Below are 13,979 nucleotides of genomic sequence, written 5' to 3'. Positions count from 1 at the left end.
TCTTAGTCAAAACTCATAACTAGTCTAAGAACTACTGAGGCTAAGACTTTGTTATCCTATGTTCGTATACCAAGACATGAACAATCCATTTAATCTAAACATCAATTGTTTTTGTTTACGAACAGAATGTACTATAAGATCTCTGTAATGGAGAAAATCTATTCTATACCAATACTTTTAGACCTCAAATACTACTCTATGTCTGTATTATGTAGAAAAAGAATGGGCTGTACTAGTACTTGGTATTATTTAACACGAGGTGTTCTCAAATAAACAAATGTTAGTGGCAGTATCTGCACGGTACAACACCAACATGATTGATAAAGCCCCACAGCATACGCTCTTATCTTATCCAGTCAACAAATGGTACAAATGTTAAATGATCAAGTAAATAGAGTGCACAGAAAACACCATCTTTTATGCCAAATGATGCAATCATTTGAGATTAAACTTTCATTCAGGGTGAGCAGCTTTTCCCTCAGCTAGAGTCTTGGAAAGCGTGATATTAGAGGTGTGGTATGTGATCATTTTTGGTTGGTTCAGAACGGGTTATTCTGGTTGCCAGTAAGTAGGCTAGTAGGCTATAGTAGTAGGCTGCTAGGCTATATTTTCCAGCCTCACTGTGGAGACATATACCATTGTAGATATAAAATTAAATAAACACTATGGTTTGGGTGTCAGATGACAAAATAACATAACCTTCATCCACAACAGTAATTGTTCTGCCCTGTCCGTTTTTATACTCTAACTTGTCCATTCCACCGCGGGCCGGAATTATGCTTCCATTGTAGCCTTGCACTGCATTGACTGTCGGCGACCTTGCAATGCGTTGACTGTCGGCGATATCAGATAATTAAATACACGCTGTATGGTTTCTTTGATTTGGGTGTCAGCTGACAAAATAACATAACCTTCAGCAACATTCCCAAACACATGTATGCTCTGCTCTCTACCTGTCCTCTAACGAGCATGACGGTGTAATCAAAATAATAATAATACCACCGTCGATCCAGCGCCATAGAGTAGAAGAGTTGTGACATGTCAAAGATAGTAGAGAGATGGAAGATGGTGTACTGCAGTGACAGTGTACACACCAGCGTCACTGACAAGCAAACAAGCGAACTACAGACTGGAAGCCAAGTAGCCTAGCATCCTACTAGCCTACATGTACGCAGAAAGATGGCGCCCAAATAAGCCAAAATCCTACCGAACGCGTCACTATGCCCTCCCCCTATAGATCAGGGGTTCTCAACGTTTTAGGCTGGGGACCCTCGGAAATGCTTTGTATTGGCCTGCAGGTGTGGTCTTAGCGGTTGGTCCCGCCGGAAATGCATACAAACTCAGCATGTGGAAGGGGAGGGAGGACTGGAACCACGGCGTTATGAGAGGCAACTAAAAAGAAATAAAGGAACATAAAGACTTTGATGTCGGTGAGTCCCTCTTCATTCCAGCCTGTTGCACTATATACTTCTGGAAAGACTGAGACAAATGAGGCTCCTCGGAGGAGATTTTCAAAGGTAAGAACCTCCATAAAATACTTACTTAAGTAAAGTATACCATTTTCGTTTCAGATTTATTTTTTGCCATCATAAACTTTGGGTTTGGTAAAAGAAATCCTTATAAAAATATATTCCTTGTCTTAGTTTTCTTCTTGTGATTGGCCAATTCATTAAAGAAAAATGCTAAATATTGTAGTGCCCTCATGTGTTTATGCCATCTCACCATGGCATGCTCCAGAAATGTTCTGTCCTGCTGCCTTACGGTCTGGGTATGATACTGCCCTTTAGTAGCAGGGAAGGGGAATAGGATGTGCAGAACATTACCTGTCCCAGGATTGGTCCGAGTGGTGGGCCTGGCTTGGCTTGTCCCGACCTCACTATGGCACGGATCACACCTCCAAGATCCACCTTCTTCACCGTTTTTGCTGCCTTGGAGATCTTCGACATGTTCTAGGCCTCTGTCTCTCTGAGAGAGAGAGAGTGTGTGTGTGTGTGTGTGTGTGTGTGTGTGTGTGTGTGTGTGTGTGTGTGTGTGTGTGTGTGTGTGTGTGTGTGTGTGTGTGTCAGAAAAGCCTTCTCTCCGCCCCTGTGCAAACATAAAAAGCAAACCACAGAGAATTAGCACATTTGAGAAGAAAAACAAACAAATTAGCCTTTACAGCGTACCAGCCACGACAAATCATTTACATGGCAGCCTCATTAAAACATCATACACTCAAATCAATACACATACCCACGGGGAACAAACAGGTTTTTTTTATACCGTTCTGTAGCAGTCGGGTAATTAAAAAAAATCTTTCCCTTCGATCGTTTCAGTGAAAGCGACCCTGGAGCCGTTTGCGGTGCGGAGGAAAGGAGGGAAGGCAGAGTGAGACGCTAGGCCTGATGAAGACATGCTGGTGCTGGTAGGATTTAAACGTCTCCTGATAAGAATCACAAGGGGCATACCACCATTAACTCTGGCTACAGTAGGGGCCAACAGGCCTCTAGCCTGCAGAAGCTTCCCATCACTCAAGGTCAAGGGCGCCCACTGACAGCCATCCACGACGGGGCAGGGGCTTGAGTGACAATATTAATCCATTGAGACCTGGAACGCATCCATGTCACGTTAGCGTTTAACCACATTAACCATTAACCCATTTTGGGCGGGAACCCCTTTTGGTGTTTTAAACATTATGTTATAATTTAGCTATTGAAAAATAGCAGATCTACAAGCTCATAGCGCGCCACCGAGTGGCGCGCTATGAACTTGTAGATCTGCTATTTTTGAAAAATCGTTAAAATGTGCCTCAAATCTTTCCGAAAATTTTCATGATTTAGAAAACTTTTTTTTTTTAATTTCGACGTCAGGCCTGAATGGGTTAATATGCAGATGGGGGGGGGGGGGGGGGTGTCGCTCAACAGGGAGGTAGAGGGGAGATGCCCTGCTTTTATTCCACCTGCAAATGCATTTACCAAATTCAATTCAGGCAATTAGTGGAGTGGGGAGAATGGCCTGAACTGTTGGCCTCGCTCGGATGGTTTGCATAGAAACAACAGGCCTAATAATCCTGTTGGTGGGGGAAGAAAATGACAGAGATATGGCAATAAAGAAAGAGATCAATGACTAAAGCCAAGGGACAGATAAATGTTTTTCGGTTTAGACCATTGTTGCCCTGCATTCAATAAAATGTAAGCGCTGAGGGTGCCCAATTAGATCAAGAAAGAAGAGAAACTAGACACACAATAAAGGAGACCTCATACTGCTGCAGATGTACAAATAAGAGAAACAAGGGAAATTGTGATTATATCTAGGCTACCAATTATCCCACCTGTTTAAGTGCACCGAACATGGGGCCTAGGAGGTAATGTTTGTCTTAAGTTGATAAGCTCACTCACTACAGACAGTCTTGAATAGATGCCATTTAGCCTGAATACCCTCCACAGCCAAAGTTACGATATCACTCACGTACGCTGCTACTTTTCAGAAGTCAATTTCATGCTGCTCACCTAACGTGTTGGGCTACCTCGCGCGGATCACTCAAATATCTTGTTGCAGTCGGAATCAATTTTAGAGCAGGTGGGAAAACAGAGACCAGAATGCATAAAATCTGAAGTTGAGGACAAACAAAACCCACTTTAGCTATCAAACAGAAGTTATAACACCAAGCCATGGCATGGTGGAAATTTACGAATTAATGCTTATGCCGTGACACGACTGGAAAAACATCAGCCATGTCCTTGGGGAAAGAAAAAAAAACTATTAAGAATTGCAGCCAATGTAGGGTTTTAATCCCAATTTGGGACCAAGGGAATAACATTTGGTGAGCAGTGGGTGAAAAGACAACATCACGCTTTGATGAACCATAACTCCCAATATCTGTCAGTATGAATAATGGATACTGCAGTTCCCCTGAACAATGAAATCACTCATCACAAGGCCAAGCCTGAAAGCTGAAGAAGAATTGCCCTACATACTGCATAACAACTGAAGTGACAGTCATTTTCACACAATGGAGTCACAAGACAGTGACAAAATAAATGGTAATCCCACAGCAGTAGAGACCCTGTTAAGACTATAAGATCAAATACTTAGCATAATAGCTTGAGAGTACGATGTTGCAGATGTCTTGTTAAATGCAGATATTTTACACAGTTTGGACAATTTAAGCAGCATCATTCAGACAAGGGTTAATTATAATAATATATAATTAAATAATACTAGACCGGTGCCCGGCTGTAGAGCACTGAGTCGGTAACGATGGAAGTAAGTTGGAGATCCATGCCCCACCTAGCTATGCAATAACCATTGTACCAGTGTCAGAGTACCCGTTCCACCCATCTGTCTGTGTCCCTTTTAAGCCCCCATATATGGAGATTTCTGTATCTGTCTCTCTGTGTCCCTTTATTCCTATATATTGAGTTCTGTGTCAGGCATGCCCAAATATGGAGTGTTGTGATGTCAGTATGCCCAAATATGGAGTATTGGGATGTCAGAACAGGCCAGCTGCATATGTGGAGCCTGGGCAAGGGCCCTGTCCAGAGCCCGGGCAGAGGCCTTTTGTGGCGGCACTGCACTCCCTGTGGGGGTGTGGAACGCGTGTGTCGAATTTGAAGTCGTTGGAGTGAATGGTTCTCGAGTTACGTACATTACAGATGTACACACGTACAGACGTACGTACAGTCAGAGATGTGGTGCATTTATAGATAGATAAACATTACCAACAAAGCCTATAATGATAAATCCATGAATTCAAATCCATTTAAATGATGTGAGAAATGCTATGTATGTATGTATGTATGTATGTATGTATGTACTGTATATCGGGTATGTATGTATGTAGGTGTCCTCCAACAGCCAATAAGGGACCACAATTCTTGGTGACGTAACCAACATGACGTTTTTATTTCCAGGGAGAAAAAGAAAAGTCAGAGTGACTCGTGACCGAGTCCACTTCAATTCGGCATAGAGTAGCGCAAACGTCAATCACAAATTGACGCACACACGCACACCCATACACACACACTCCTCTCTCTCTGTCACTCTAATGAATTAGTCTCATGTCGCACAGCTGCGTCTAGATTCTTCCGGCGGATCCTGCCGGGGCCCGGGAGCTGCCTATGCCATAGAAAGCATATGGACCCCAGGCTATACCCAGGCAGACAGCAGAGAGCTCTAGGACTCAGAGCAGCAGTTATACCCAGACAGAGAGCTCTAGGGACTCAGAGCAGCAGTCGTACCCAGACAGCAGCAGAGAGCTTTAGGACTCAGAGCAGCAGTCGTACCAGCAGTGGTGAGCGCACCTCGTGCCGCGCTCCACTTGCTCACAGGCCATACATGGACTACTTGTGTGCAAGGTGCAAGTTGGCATCTCGACAGAGTGCATTTCTAGTTATATACTTGAAACTCTTGATTTAAAGAAATTAATCAAAGTTCCGTACAATTGTAGACCTCATTGAGCTTCTATAAGACACTAGTGGCGTTGTGCACTCTACTGTGTGTAGGTATTAGCTTGCATACGTATTAAAATCTTATAACCTCTAAATGCCCCCCTCATCATTTAAGCAATTCTCTAGAGTTACATGTGCTCTATTTACATTTCAAGGAGGTTAACATAATATTTGATTTAACAGTGTTCTTGATAATAGAAACAAATTGTCCTTGAGATCAGTGTCGGCCGGGGTTTTATACTGTATATAAAACCCGTCCAAAACGTTCCTTTTCGGGAAATGAACAAAATAACCAATAGTCTTTCAATGTAGTCACAACAAACAATCGCTTGTTAATACTTTTCATTGGTAAAATATTTATTAAAACCCATAGATTAGGCAAGGTCTTTTAAAAATAATTACGATTTTTCAAAAGATTCCACTTTAAAAATAAATCTTTCCAAAATAGTGAAAATAGCAGATCTACAAGCCCAGGAGTCACATCGCTATGCACTGTGAGCTTGTAGAGCAGCTATTTTCACTACTATTGTGTGTCATTTTATCGGTATTAATTAAAACATGAAACACTTGAACAAGGAGACATGGTTTCTGCCCGACAGCTACAATATGAGAAATTAAAAGAAAACTCAATACTAAGTCACTAGGGCTTTTCCATGGCAACGGTTCTGAGAACCGTTAAATAACCTTTCCAATTGCATTCCATTTTGCACAATGCCAATGGCACAGGATGGTTAAACTGTGCCAATTCCTGGATTTCTGCCAGTTTCCTAACCATTCTAAACATGGCCAAAGTGAAACTGTGCCCCTGGGAGGTCTTAATGATGTGGGTATTCAATGATTGGCTTTAGGTCCTGTCGTAGGAAAGCACAATGATCAGTCAATACAACATGCATGTCTGAGTATTTACTACTGCTGGTGAACAGGGCAATGGACAAATAGCCTCGGAAACCCAGACGTTTAATGGACAAACAACACACTTCCAAATCCATAATCAGTTGCATGTTATCACATGGTTGTTTACAAGCTATTCAGCCAATTAGCTCAGGTTCTCACCAGTCACCAGCCACCACCACTATGTGAAATACACACATGATCATCATACCTTAGCAAAGCACTTCCACTCTGAAGCAAAACAAGAGAGACCTGGTAATAGGCCTATTTTAATTTTGAGCAGGTAGAGGAAAATCTAGAGGTGGAGATATGCCCTGTTAAGGAGAGGAATGAAGGTTAGCCACAGCAAGACAGAATACATGTGTATGAATGAGAGGAACCCAAATGGAACAGTGGGGTTACAGGGAGTAGGCGTGAAGAAGGTAGAGGACGTTAAGTACTTAGGGTCAACATTTCAGAGCAATGGAGATAAGAGTGTGGAAAAGAGGTGAAGAAACGAGTGCAAGTAGGTTGGAATGGGTGGATAAAAGTATCAGGTGTGATGTGTGATAGGAAAGTATCAGCGAGAATTCAATGAAAAGGAAGGTGTACAAGACTGAAGACAGTGGTGAGACCAGCTATGTTGTAGAGACAGTCGCACTGAGGAAAGCAGAGACTAATGTTGAGGTTCTCTCTGGGAGTAACAAGAATGGATAGGATTCAGGAACGAGGACACCAGAGGGACAAGCGCTTGTCAGATGTTTTATAGATAAAGCCAGAGGCCAAACTGAGATGGTTTGGATGGATGTACAGAGGAGCGATAGTGAGTATATCGCTAGAAGGATGTCGAGGTTGGAACTGCCAGACAGGAGGCCTAGAGGAAGACCAAAGATTTATGGATGTAGTGAAAGAGGACATGAAGTTAGTTGGTGTGAGAGAAGATAAGGCAGAGGACAGGGTGAAATGGAGGCAGATGATTCACTGTAGCGACCCCTGAAGGGAAAGGCCGAAAAGAAGAAGAAGAATGGCTGTAGCCTGTAATGATCCATTTCCAATAATTTGTATATTTTACCCCACCGTTGGCCTTGTGTGTTCAGTGTTCTTTACTGTTTAGCAGTGGCTAGAAAGTTGAGCTGGACCACATTATCCTGTCTTTCTCCACTTTCAGTTGATCACTAGCATCTTTTTGCAGAGGCTTGTGTAGGTTGAGACCAAGTTATTTTCTCTCTCCCTCTATCTTTATGGAGATTGCCACACATACAGATCTATGCTTACAGGATACCATCTAACAATGGCATGGCATCCTCCTCCATCCTTTGTTGAAAGGTTAAAGCTCTATATTGTGATATATTAGTAAATGAATCATTGCTATTATAGTGTACGTCTGTTCATTAACATCAGAATAGAAGTGTTTCTTTCAGAATAACTTTGTATTGATTTGCAGTAACCCAGCAGGGACATGTGGATCCAAACCAAGCCAGGAAACAGCATTAACAAAGCCATCTGATTATAGGAGTGGGCATCAAATTCATGAATATATCGTGATTTTTAATGCCACAATATTACAATTGAATCGCAAAGTTCAGAATCTTTTCTTTTTTTTGTGTCAGAAAGACTGACTGACGTTATGTGGCAGTCAGTCTTAGTGTATGATTGAACTTTTCATGGTCTTCTATATTGTTTAAAATTGTTTTTAAATGTTCTAGTATGATTGAACTTTTCATGGTCTATCGTTTAGAATTGTTTTAAAAGGATCTAGTATAATAAAAGCAAAGTAGCTTGGGAAAATAAATCGCAATATATTTAGGAATCGCAATATAAATCGAATCGGGAACCTAGGTAGGTATCGATATCGTATCAAATCAGGAGGTAAGTGAATCATCCCACCCCTACCTTATTTTACCTCACTGACAGGGTTACGCATTCAGCCTGGTTAACCACTCCCCCTTGTGATTTCAAGGGCAAACGCATTCAGGCGACAGTATGGTGAAGGAAGACTCATTTGACCACATCCCAGAAGCATCTACGGTGCATTGACACCACAAAAGGAATAAACTAAACTAAACTACATTCAATGTGTAAACAACCCTTGTTGCTCACAACAGCACAACACTATCATTCACCTCAGACACCTGAAAAATGATACCGGGAGTCGGATACAAACTATAGGGTCCTCACAACTCACATGGAGCATGTGGTTCACTCACACTCTCTCTCCCTCTCTCTCTCTCTCTCTCTCCACAAACACGGTTTGACAGCGTGACACAGACGAGTCACTCATCAAGTATTCTGCAACCATTGTCTGAACCTTTAGACTCCCAAGTAAAAAGCACATCATTCCTTGTCCACAGACAGAACATCAACGAAAACTCGTTTGTATAGTGCATACCAAATGAAGAAGAAATGGACGGAATCCAATTGTGAAGTAATCAGCCCTATTTCCCTAAATGATGCAAGCCGGCTAATCCTTGTCTTCCAAGCAGAATATGCACTCCAAACGGGCTATATTCTTCTCTTGTTCTGGCAGTCCATCTAGTGGCAGAATTTACATCTCATTTTATGCATTCACAGACAAAGTAAAATCCAGAATGTACATTTAACTCAAAGAGTACTACAAATGGACCCAAAGGGATCCATTTGTACGCTCTCAGAGTTAAATTAACTTTACAGTTTTACAGTTCTACTCACTATTGACTCTCTAATCCAAAGCATTTACAGTGGGTGAGTGAGCACAGAGCAGGCATTCAACATCTTGTTCATGGATATTTATAATACTGTATATTACAAATGTCTGTGGATGGATAATCTACATTAGCTTTTTATCCAGTTCATTGGAACTGAACGTACAGGGTGGATAACAATATCAAATTAGAACGTAGACTTAAATGGGTTAGAAACACTAAAACAGATTTTAGGGGGCGTTAAGTTAACTGAGACAGTGATATCTACATAAGTATTGCTTGAGATAGTAGACCACGGAGACCAGGGGATCTGCGTGGCCACTGGCCTCTACGCAGTACTCAGTTACTACAGGGGGGCTGCTAAATGTTTGGGTGATAGAGCACCTTAGTCTGACATCATTATTTACACATCCTAGGAGACCCAATTATTTACACATCCTAGGAGACCCATGTTTCAGACTATATCCAACAATTCACTTTTTAAAATTTAGGTTGAAAATCAGAAGTAGGGGAAAGTCACTGGAGGTTTCATAGTCATATTTCATGCTTAATTTATACTTGTGCGGCAAAATAGCAGACCAACAGACACTGTCATACAACAAAGTATAATTAGGGTTTAGTATGACAATGTAATTATTTATGTATGTGGAGATAGGCGCTATATCCTCTCCACTGCAGCTCTCTCAATGCACAAATCATAGCATTTTAAATTAAACTGGATGTAGGTTTAATATTATATGATTTGAGATTTGTTCGAATAATGATATAAGCTATATGATACTAATTTACTAAATGATGTGCACTGCAAATGTGCCTAATTCATACAGAATGTCAACATAGAATTATTAGATTTAGCTATTTTGTCCTGATCCAATACAATTTCTCAGGTCTTCCTGAGCTTCGTCTATCCGTCTAGCCTCGAGCCCTCGTCTATCCGGGCTTCTTACCGTCAAGTTCTTCTCTCCAAGACTCCAAGTCTTGTCTCAAAAGCTCGTTGCCTCTAAAGCTGACGATGGTATTTTTCTTATCGTCCAAGACTCCAAGTCTTGTCTTGTTGTCTCTAAAGCTTGTTGCCTCTAAAACCGTCAGTAGAGTGCAGTATGTCCAAACTGATCTCTTTGCAACTATACCTCTATATATCACTACAAAATACTTTTAACATCTGTTGAAGAACAATGATGGTAATTCATTATAACTTTTTCGAGATCACACTGGAACACGTCATCGTTACGTCACCATCAATTATACCCTGGCATTGGTACATATATTCATCACGTCATATGCTCATATGTCCATATATGTGTATATGTCTATATGTATGTATATGTAGTTTCTGAGTGGTTGGTGGTATAATGTGGTCTGGTTGCCCGGGTGGTTTGATGCGTATGTACCCGACACTGAAACATATCATCATTACGTCACCATCGTCAACCAATTATACCCTGGCGTTGGTACATAATCTTCATCACGGTTCACGGAAAGCATACCTGCATGGTCAGCTTCCGTATGTCCGTATGACATCATATCACGTGCATTCTAAGGGACATTGGTACATATCTTCATCACGTCATGGGACATATGCTTCGTAGCATGACGGAAAACATACCTGCACAGTCAGCTTCGTGCCAGCATATGACGTTATAACATGTGCTGGCCCCGGACACGCGCATCGTAGCACCTGACTGATAACATTACTTGCACGCTCTGCTTGCGCAAGTAATGACTACATAATATGCATGCATTTAAACATACTGTATCATCAGTGATTGACATAATTAAAATGTATTCATTTATTCAAAAAGGGTGTCCCTTTTATGCCCATATAATATATGGAGCAGGAGTTCTGTGTAAGAAATGCCCAAATATGGACTCTATGCCAGTCTATGATGTCATAATGACTTCAGACAAGTTCAGCGTACTCCATTTCTGGGGATTTTCGAATGATTCAATATTTCTTTATGAAGTGAAGGGCGCCCACTGTATTCATATCGGCCACATGACGTCTTATGTCGTCAATTAGTCAGTGCTCTAAAGTTTAGAGCGATATTAACGTATATCTGGTATGTAAACAAATAATATTCATTGCAATGTGGCATTGCATTGGTGACATAACTGATAATATACAGAAAGCAATCTCTCTCTCTCATGTATATGTACAGTACATACAGTGTGTGACTGTGTGTGTGTGTGTGTGTGCATATATTATGGTAGTTGTTGTTGCCTGACATGCAACATACATTTAGAATAATGCTCTTGTAAACAGTGATGAAACAATGAAAATGAAACTCATTAATGGAGTAAGAAAGGTTTTCATGGTATCAACAACTAGATACAGTAAATGAACAGTTTTCCCCTCACTGTATATGTTTCTTTTCCCTTTTTACCTCCCTTATGATGAATTCCCGTTCTGTTCTTTGTCTATATAGAAGTGTCTATTTGTATGTCTCTAAATGTTTTGATGAATTGAACAAGGTGGACCCTCTTGTAAACAAGTGTAATGCTTAATTGGGTCGTCCACTCACAGTTAACAGTCTTTGTATTGAGTTTGTGCTTGAAATGTACTGTAATTCTGCAAACGGTTAATAAATATTTCAATCAATCAATCAATGCAGGGCACAATACTGGGTTAAAAAACACAGCTGAAACATGAAGTGGAGTCTGTCAAATCCTGCAATTTTCTTCTTCCCATATTGCGCTGCAACGTAACTCTAGGATGAGCCGCCCGAAGGGCGGCGAATTTCTAGTATGTATACATTCTAAAGGTGCGTTCAGACTTGGATGGTTAGAGCGGCGCGATTACATACAAAGTCAATGCAAAGACGAGAAGTTGCACGAGCACCGCGAACGGGTGCGGCGCGACCTGACGCAGCACAAATGGGACGAACCGAGGCGAATATTTAAATTCAAGTCTGAACGCAGCTTTAGTAGCGTCACCTCCAAATTTTTCCAGAATTCCATAAGTTAAAGGGATAGTTCAGATTTTTTTTAACTTAAGCTGTATGAAATACTTGCCATTAATATAGTGGTTGCAACTGTATTAATTGATTGCCCGAGTCCCGTGGTGGGAGTTTTGCTCTGGTTTTGGTGAAATATTAAGTAGTTCCGGTCATTTTGTGGGGGGCACTGGGGGCCACGCATTAAAAGTAAATTAATCCACAAAACTAACGTAAATGTGTATTGTTGACATATTTCTAAAATATTAGTGCAACCTTCGTTCATCTTTGACCCCTCTATCACACGGAACAATTTTTTGTGTCCATATCACTACGCCCAAAAAACAGTTCCATGTGATAGAGGGGTCAAAGTTGAACGAAAGTTGTGCTAATATTTCAGCTTAACTTAAAACAAATCTGAACTATCCCTTTAAGTCTACCTGAATTTATAAGCCTAGTCAGCAAACCTCTCACACATTTTGTTCAAATTGTTGTAAGTATTATTACAAGGAAAAGCAGGCACCAACACTAATACTGTATAATTACTGTCGTCCATTTTCCCCTGGTGTAGCCAACCTGAAAAAGAGTGTCTTAACACGAAGCCTGTCAATCAAATATCCAACCTGTTTATTTGCTGACAAGTGTACCCAGAAATATTATTGATTGATTGATTGAAATATTTATTAACAGTTTGCAGAATTACAGTACATTTCAAGCACAACTCAATACAAAGATAACTGAGTGGACGACCCAATAAAGCATTACACTTGTTTACAAGAGGGTCCACCTTGTTCAATTCATCAAAACATTTAGAGACGTACAAATAGATACTTCTATATAGACAAAGAACAGAACAGGAATTCATCATAATTTGGTAAGAAGGGAAAAGAAACATAGGCCTATACACTGAGGGGAAAAAGGGGTGGGGGGTTCGCAACTCTAAGGCCATAAACCATTCCAAGTAGCTCCTCCACAACAAAACTATTATGAAATAGTGTGGATCTGGTCTTTCAGCTGGTGTCTCAAATAAACATTAGCAGTGATAGGGATTTTCAATTCTGATGAATTGAAAATGGAGACCCTGATGTAAACAAGTCATAGTGCTTTTCATGGTTTCGTCCTCGTAGCAGTTTTTGTTGACCTGTGCTTTCGTTTGATATGTACCCATTCTACATACTGAATCAATCAATCAATCAATCAATCAATCAGAGGAATATCTATAACTATCTATCTATAACTCCATGTTTCATTAAATCAGACTTCTGAACAATGGAGTATGGACTTTATGGAAGGAAATCATGAGCTAGAGAAGATTTTTGGTGAATGTTTTAAGTTAACATTGTTAAAAGGGTTTTCTTTCTTTATCTCTATATTAATGCTGTCGTTTAATTTATTTAAACATGAATTAAATTACAAGAATGGAGGCATCTATGTAACCTAGCTGCAGCCTTTCACCTTTCTTCCCTCTACGCAGCGGTCCTGACATACATTTGGGAAACGGGCACATGCTTGCATCTGCATGATACAAAGGAAGACAATGCCATATATACATTTGTATGAAATATAACAGACATAACGATTTATCATACCTGTCAGTGTCAGTTAACTTGCACCTTCACGCCGTTATTAAAACCATACAGGGCGCAGCCATCTTGGATCAGAACAGTGGTACTGCTGGCTAGTATGCCCGCAATACTGCCATCAACTGGTCTGGAGGGGTAACAGTACTACCACTAAACAATTTCTAAAATGTTACTGTATAAAAGACCCATAAATAATGCACGAAGCCATAGCCATCGTGTGTGTGTGTGTGTGTGTGTGTGTGTGTGTGTGTGTGTGTGTGTGTATAATGCGCACAACTGAGCCTCTTAGTTGTGAAATAAACAACAAAGAAATCCCTCCATATACAGTGTTACTCTCTTCGTATCAGAGTCACAATTTGATAGTCTTATAAAATAGACGTATTTATTGTGTAAAGCACACTATTTTGTTTCATTGTGTAAAGCAGTGCCAGTGAGCACAATGTTTTTTTTTGTAATAATGTAAAGCATTGTTTAAAAGTGCCA

General features: G+C 40.7%; 1 protein-coding gene across 1 annotated transcript in view; it reads right to left on the bottom strand.

The window, feature by feature from the left end:
• Nucleotides 1–13,636, bottom strand: part of mrpl11 (mitochondrial ribosomal protein L11) — a 47,630-nt gene extending 33,994 nt beyond the window's left edge. The window contains exons 1-2 of the mRNA XM_079503135.1: nt 13,503–13,636; nt 1,824–2,085 (exon numbers count right to left, since the gene is read on the bottom strand). Of these exons, the coding sequence (XP_079359261.1) occupies nt 1,824–1,946 (123 nt within the window). The 5' untranslated portion in view covers nt 1,947–2,085; nt 13,503–13,636. The remainder of the gene's footprint in view (nt 1–1,823; nt 2,086–13,502) is intronic.
• Between the last annotated feature and the right edge of the window lie 343 nt (nt 13,637–13,979).

This window comes from Electrona antarctica (genome assembly GCF_951216825.1).
Source record: "Electrona antarctica genome assembly, chromosome: 1".
Taxonomy (NCBI): Eukaryota; Metazoa; Chordata; class Actinopteri; order Myctophiformes; family Myctophidae; genus Electrona; species Electrona antarctica.
The sequence above is the reverse complement of the archived record's forward strand: the minus strand, read 5'-3'. Positions and strand labels throughout refer to the sequence as shown.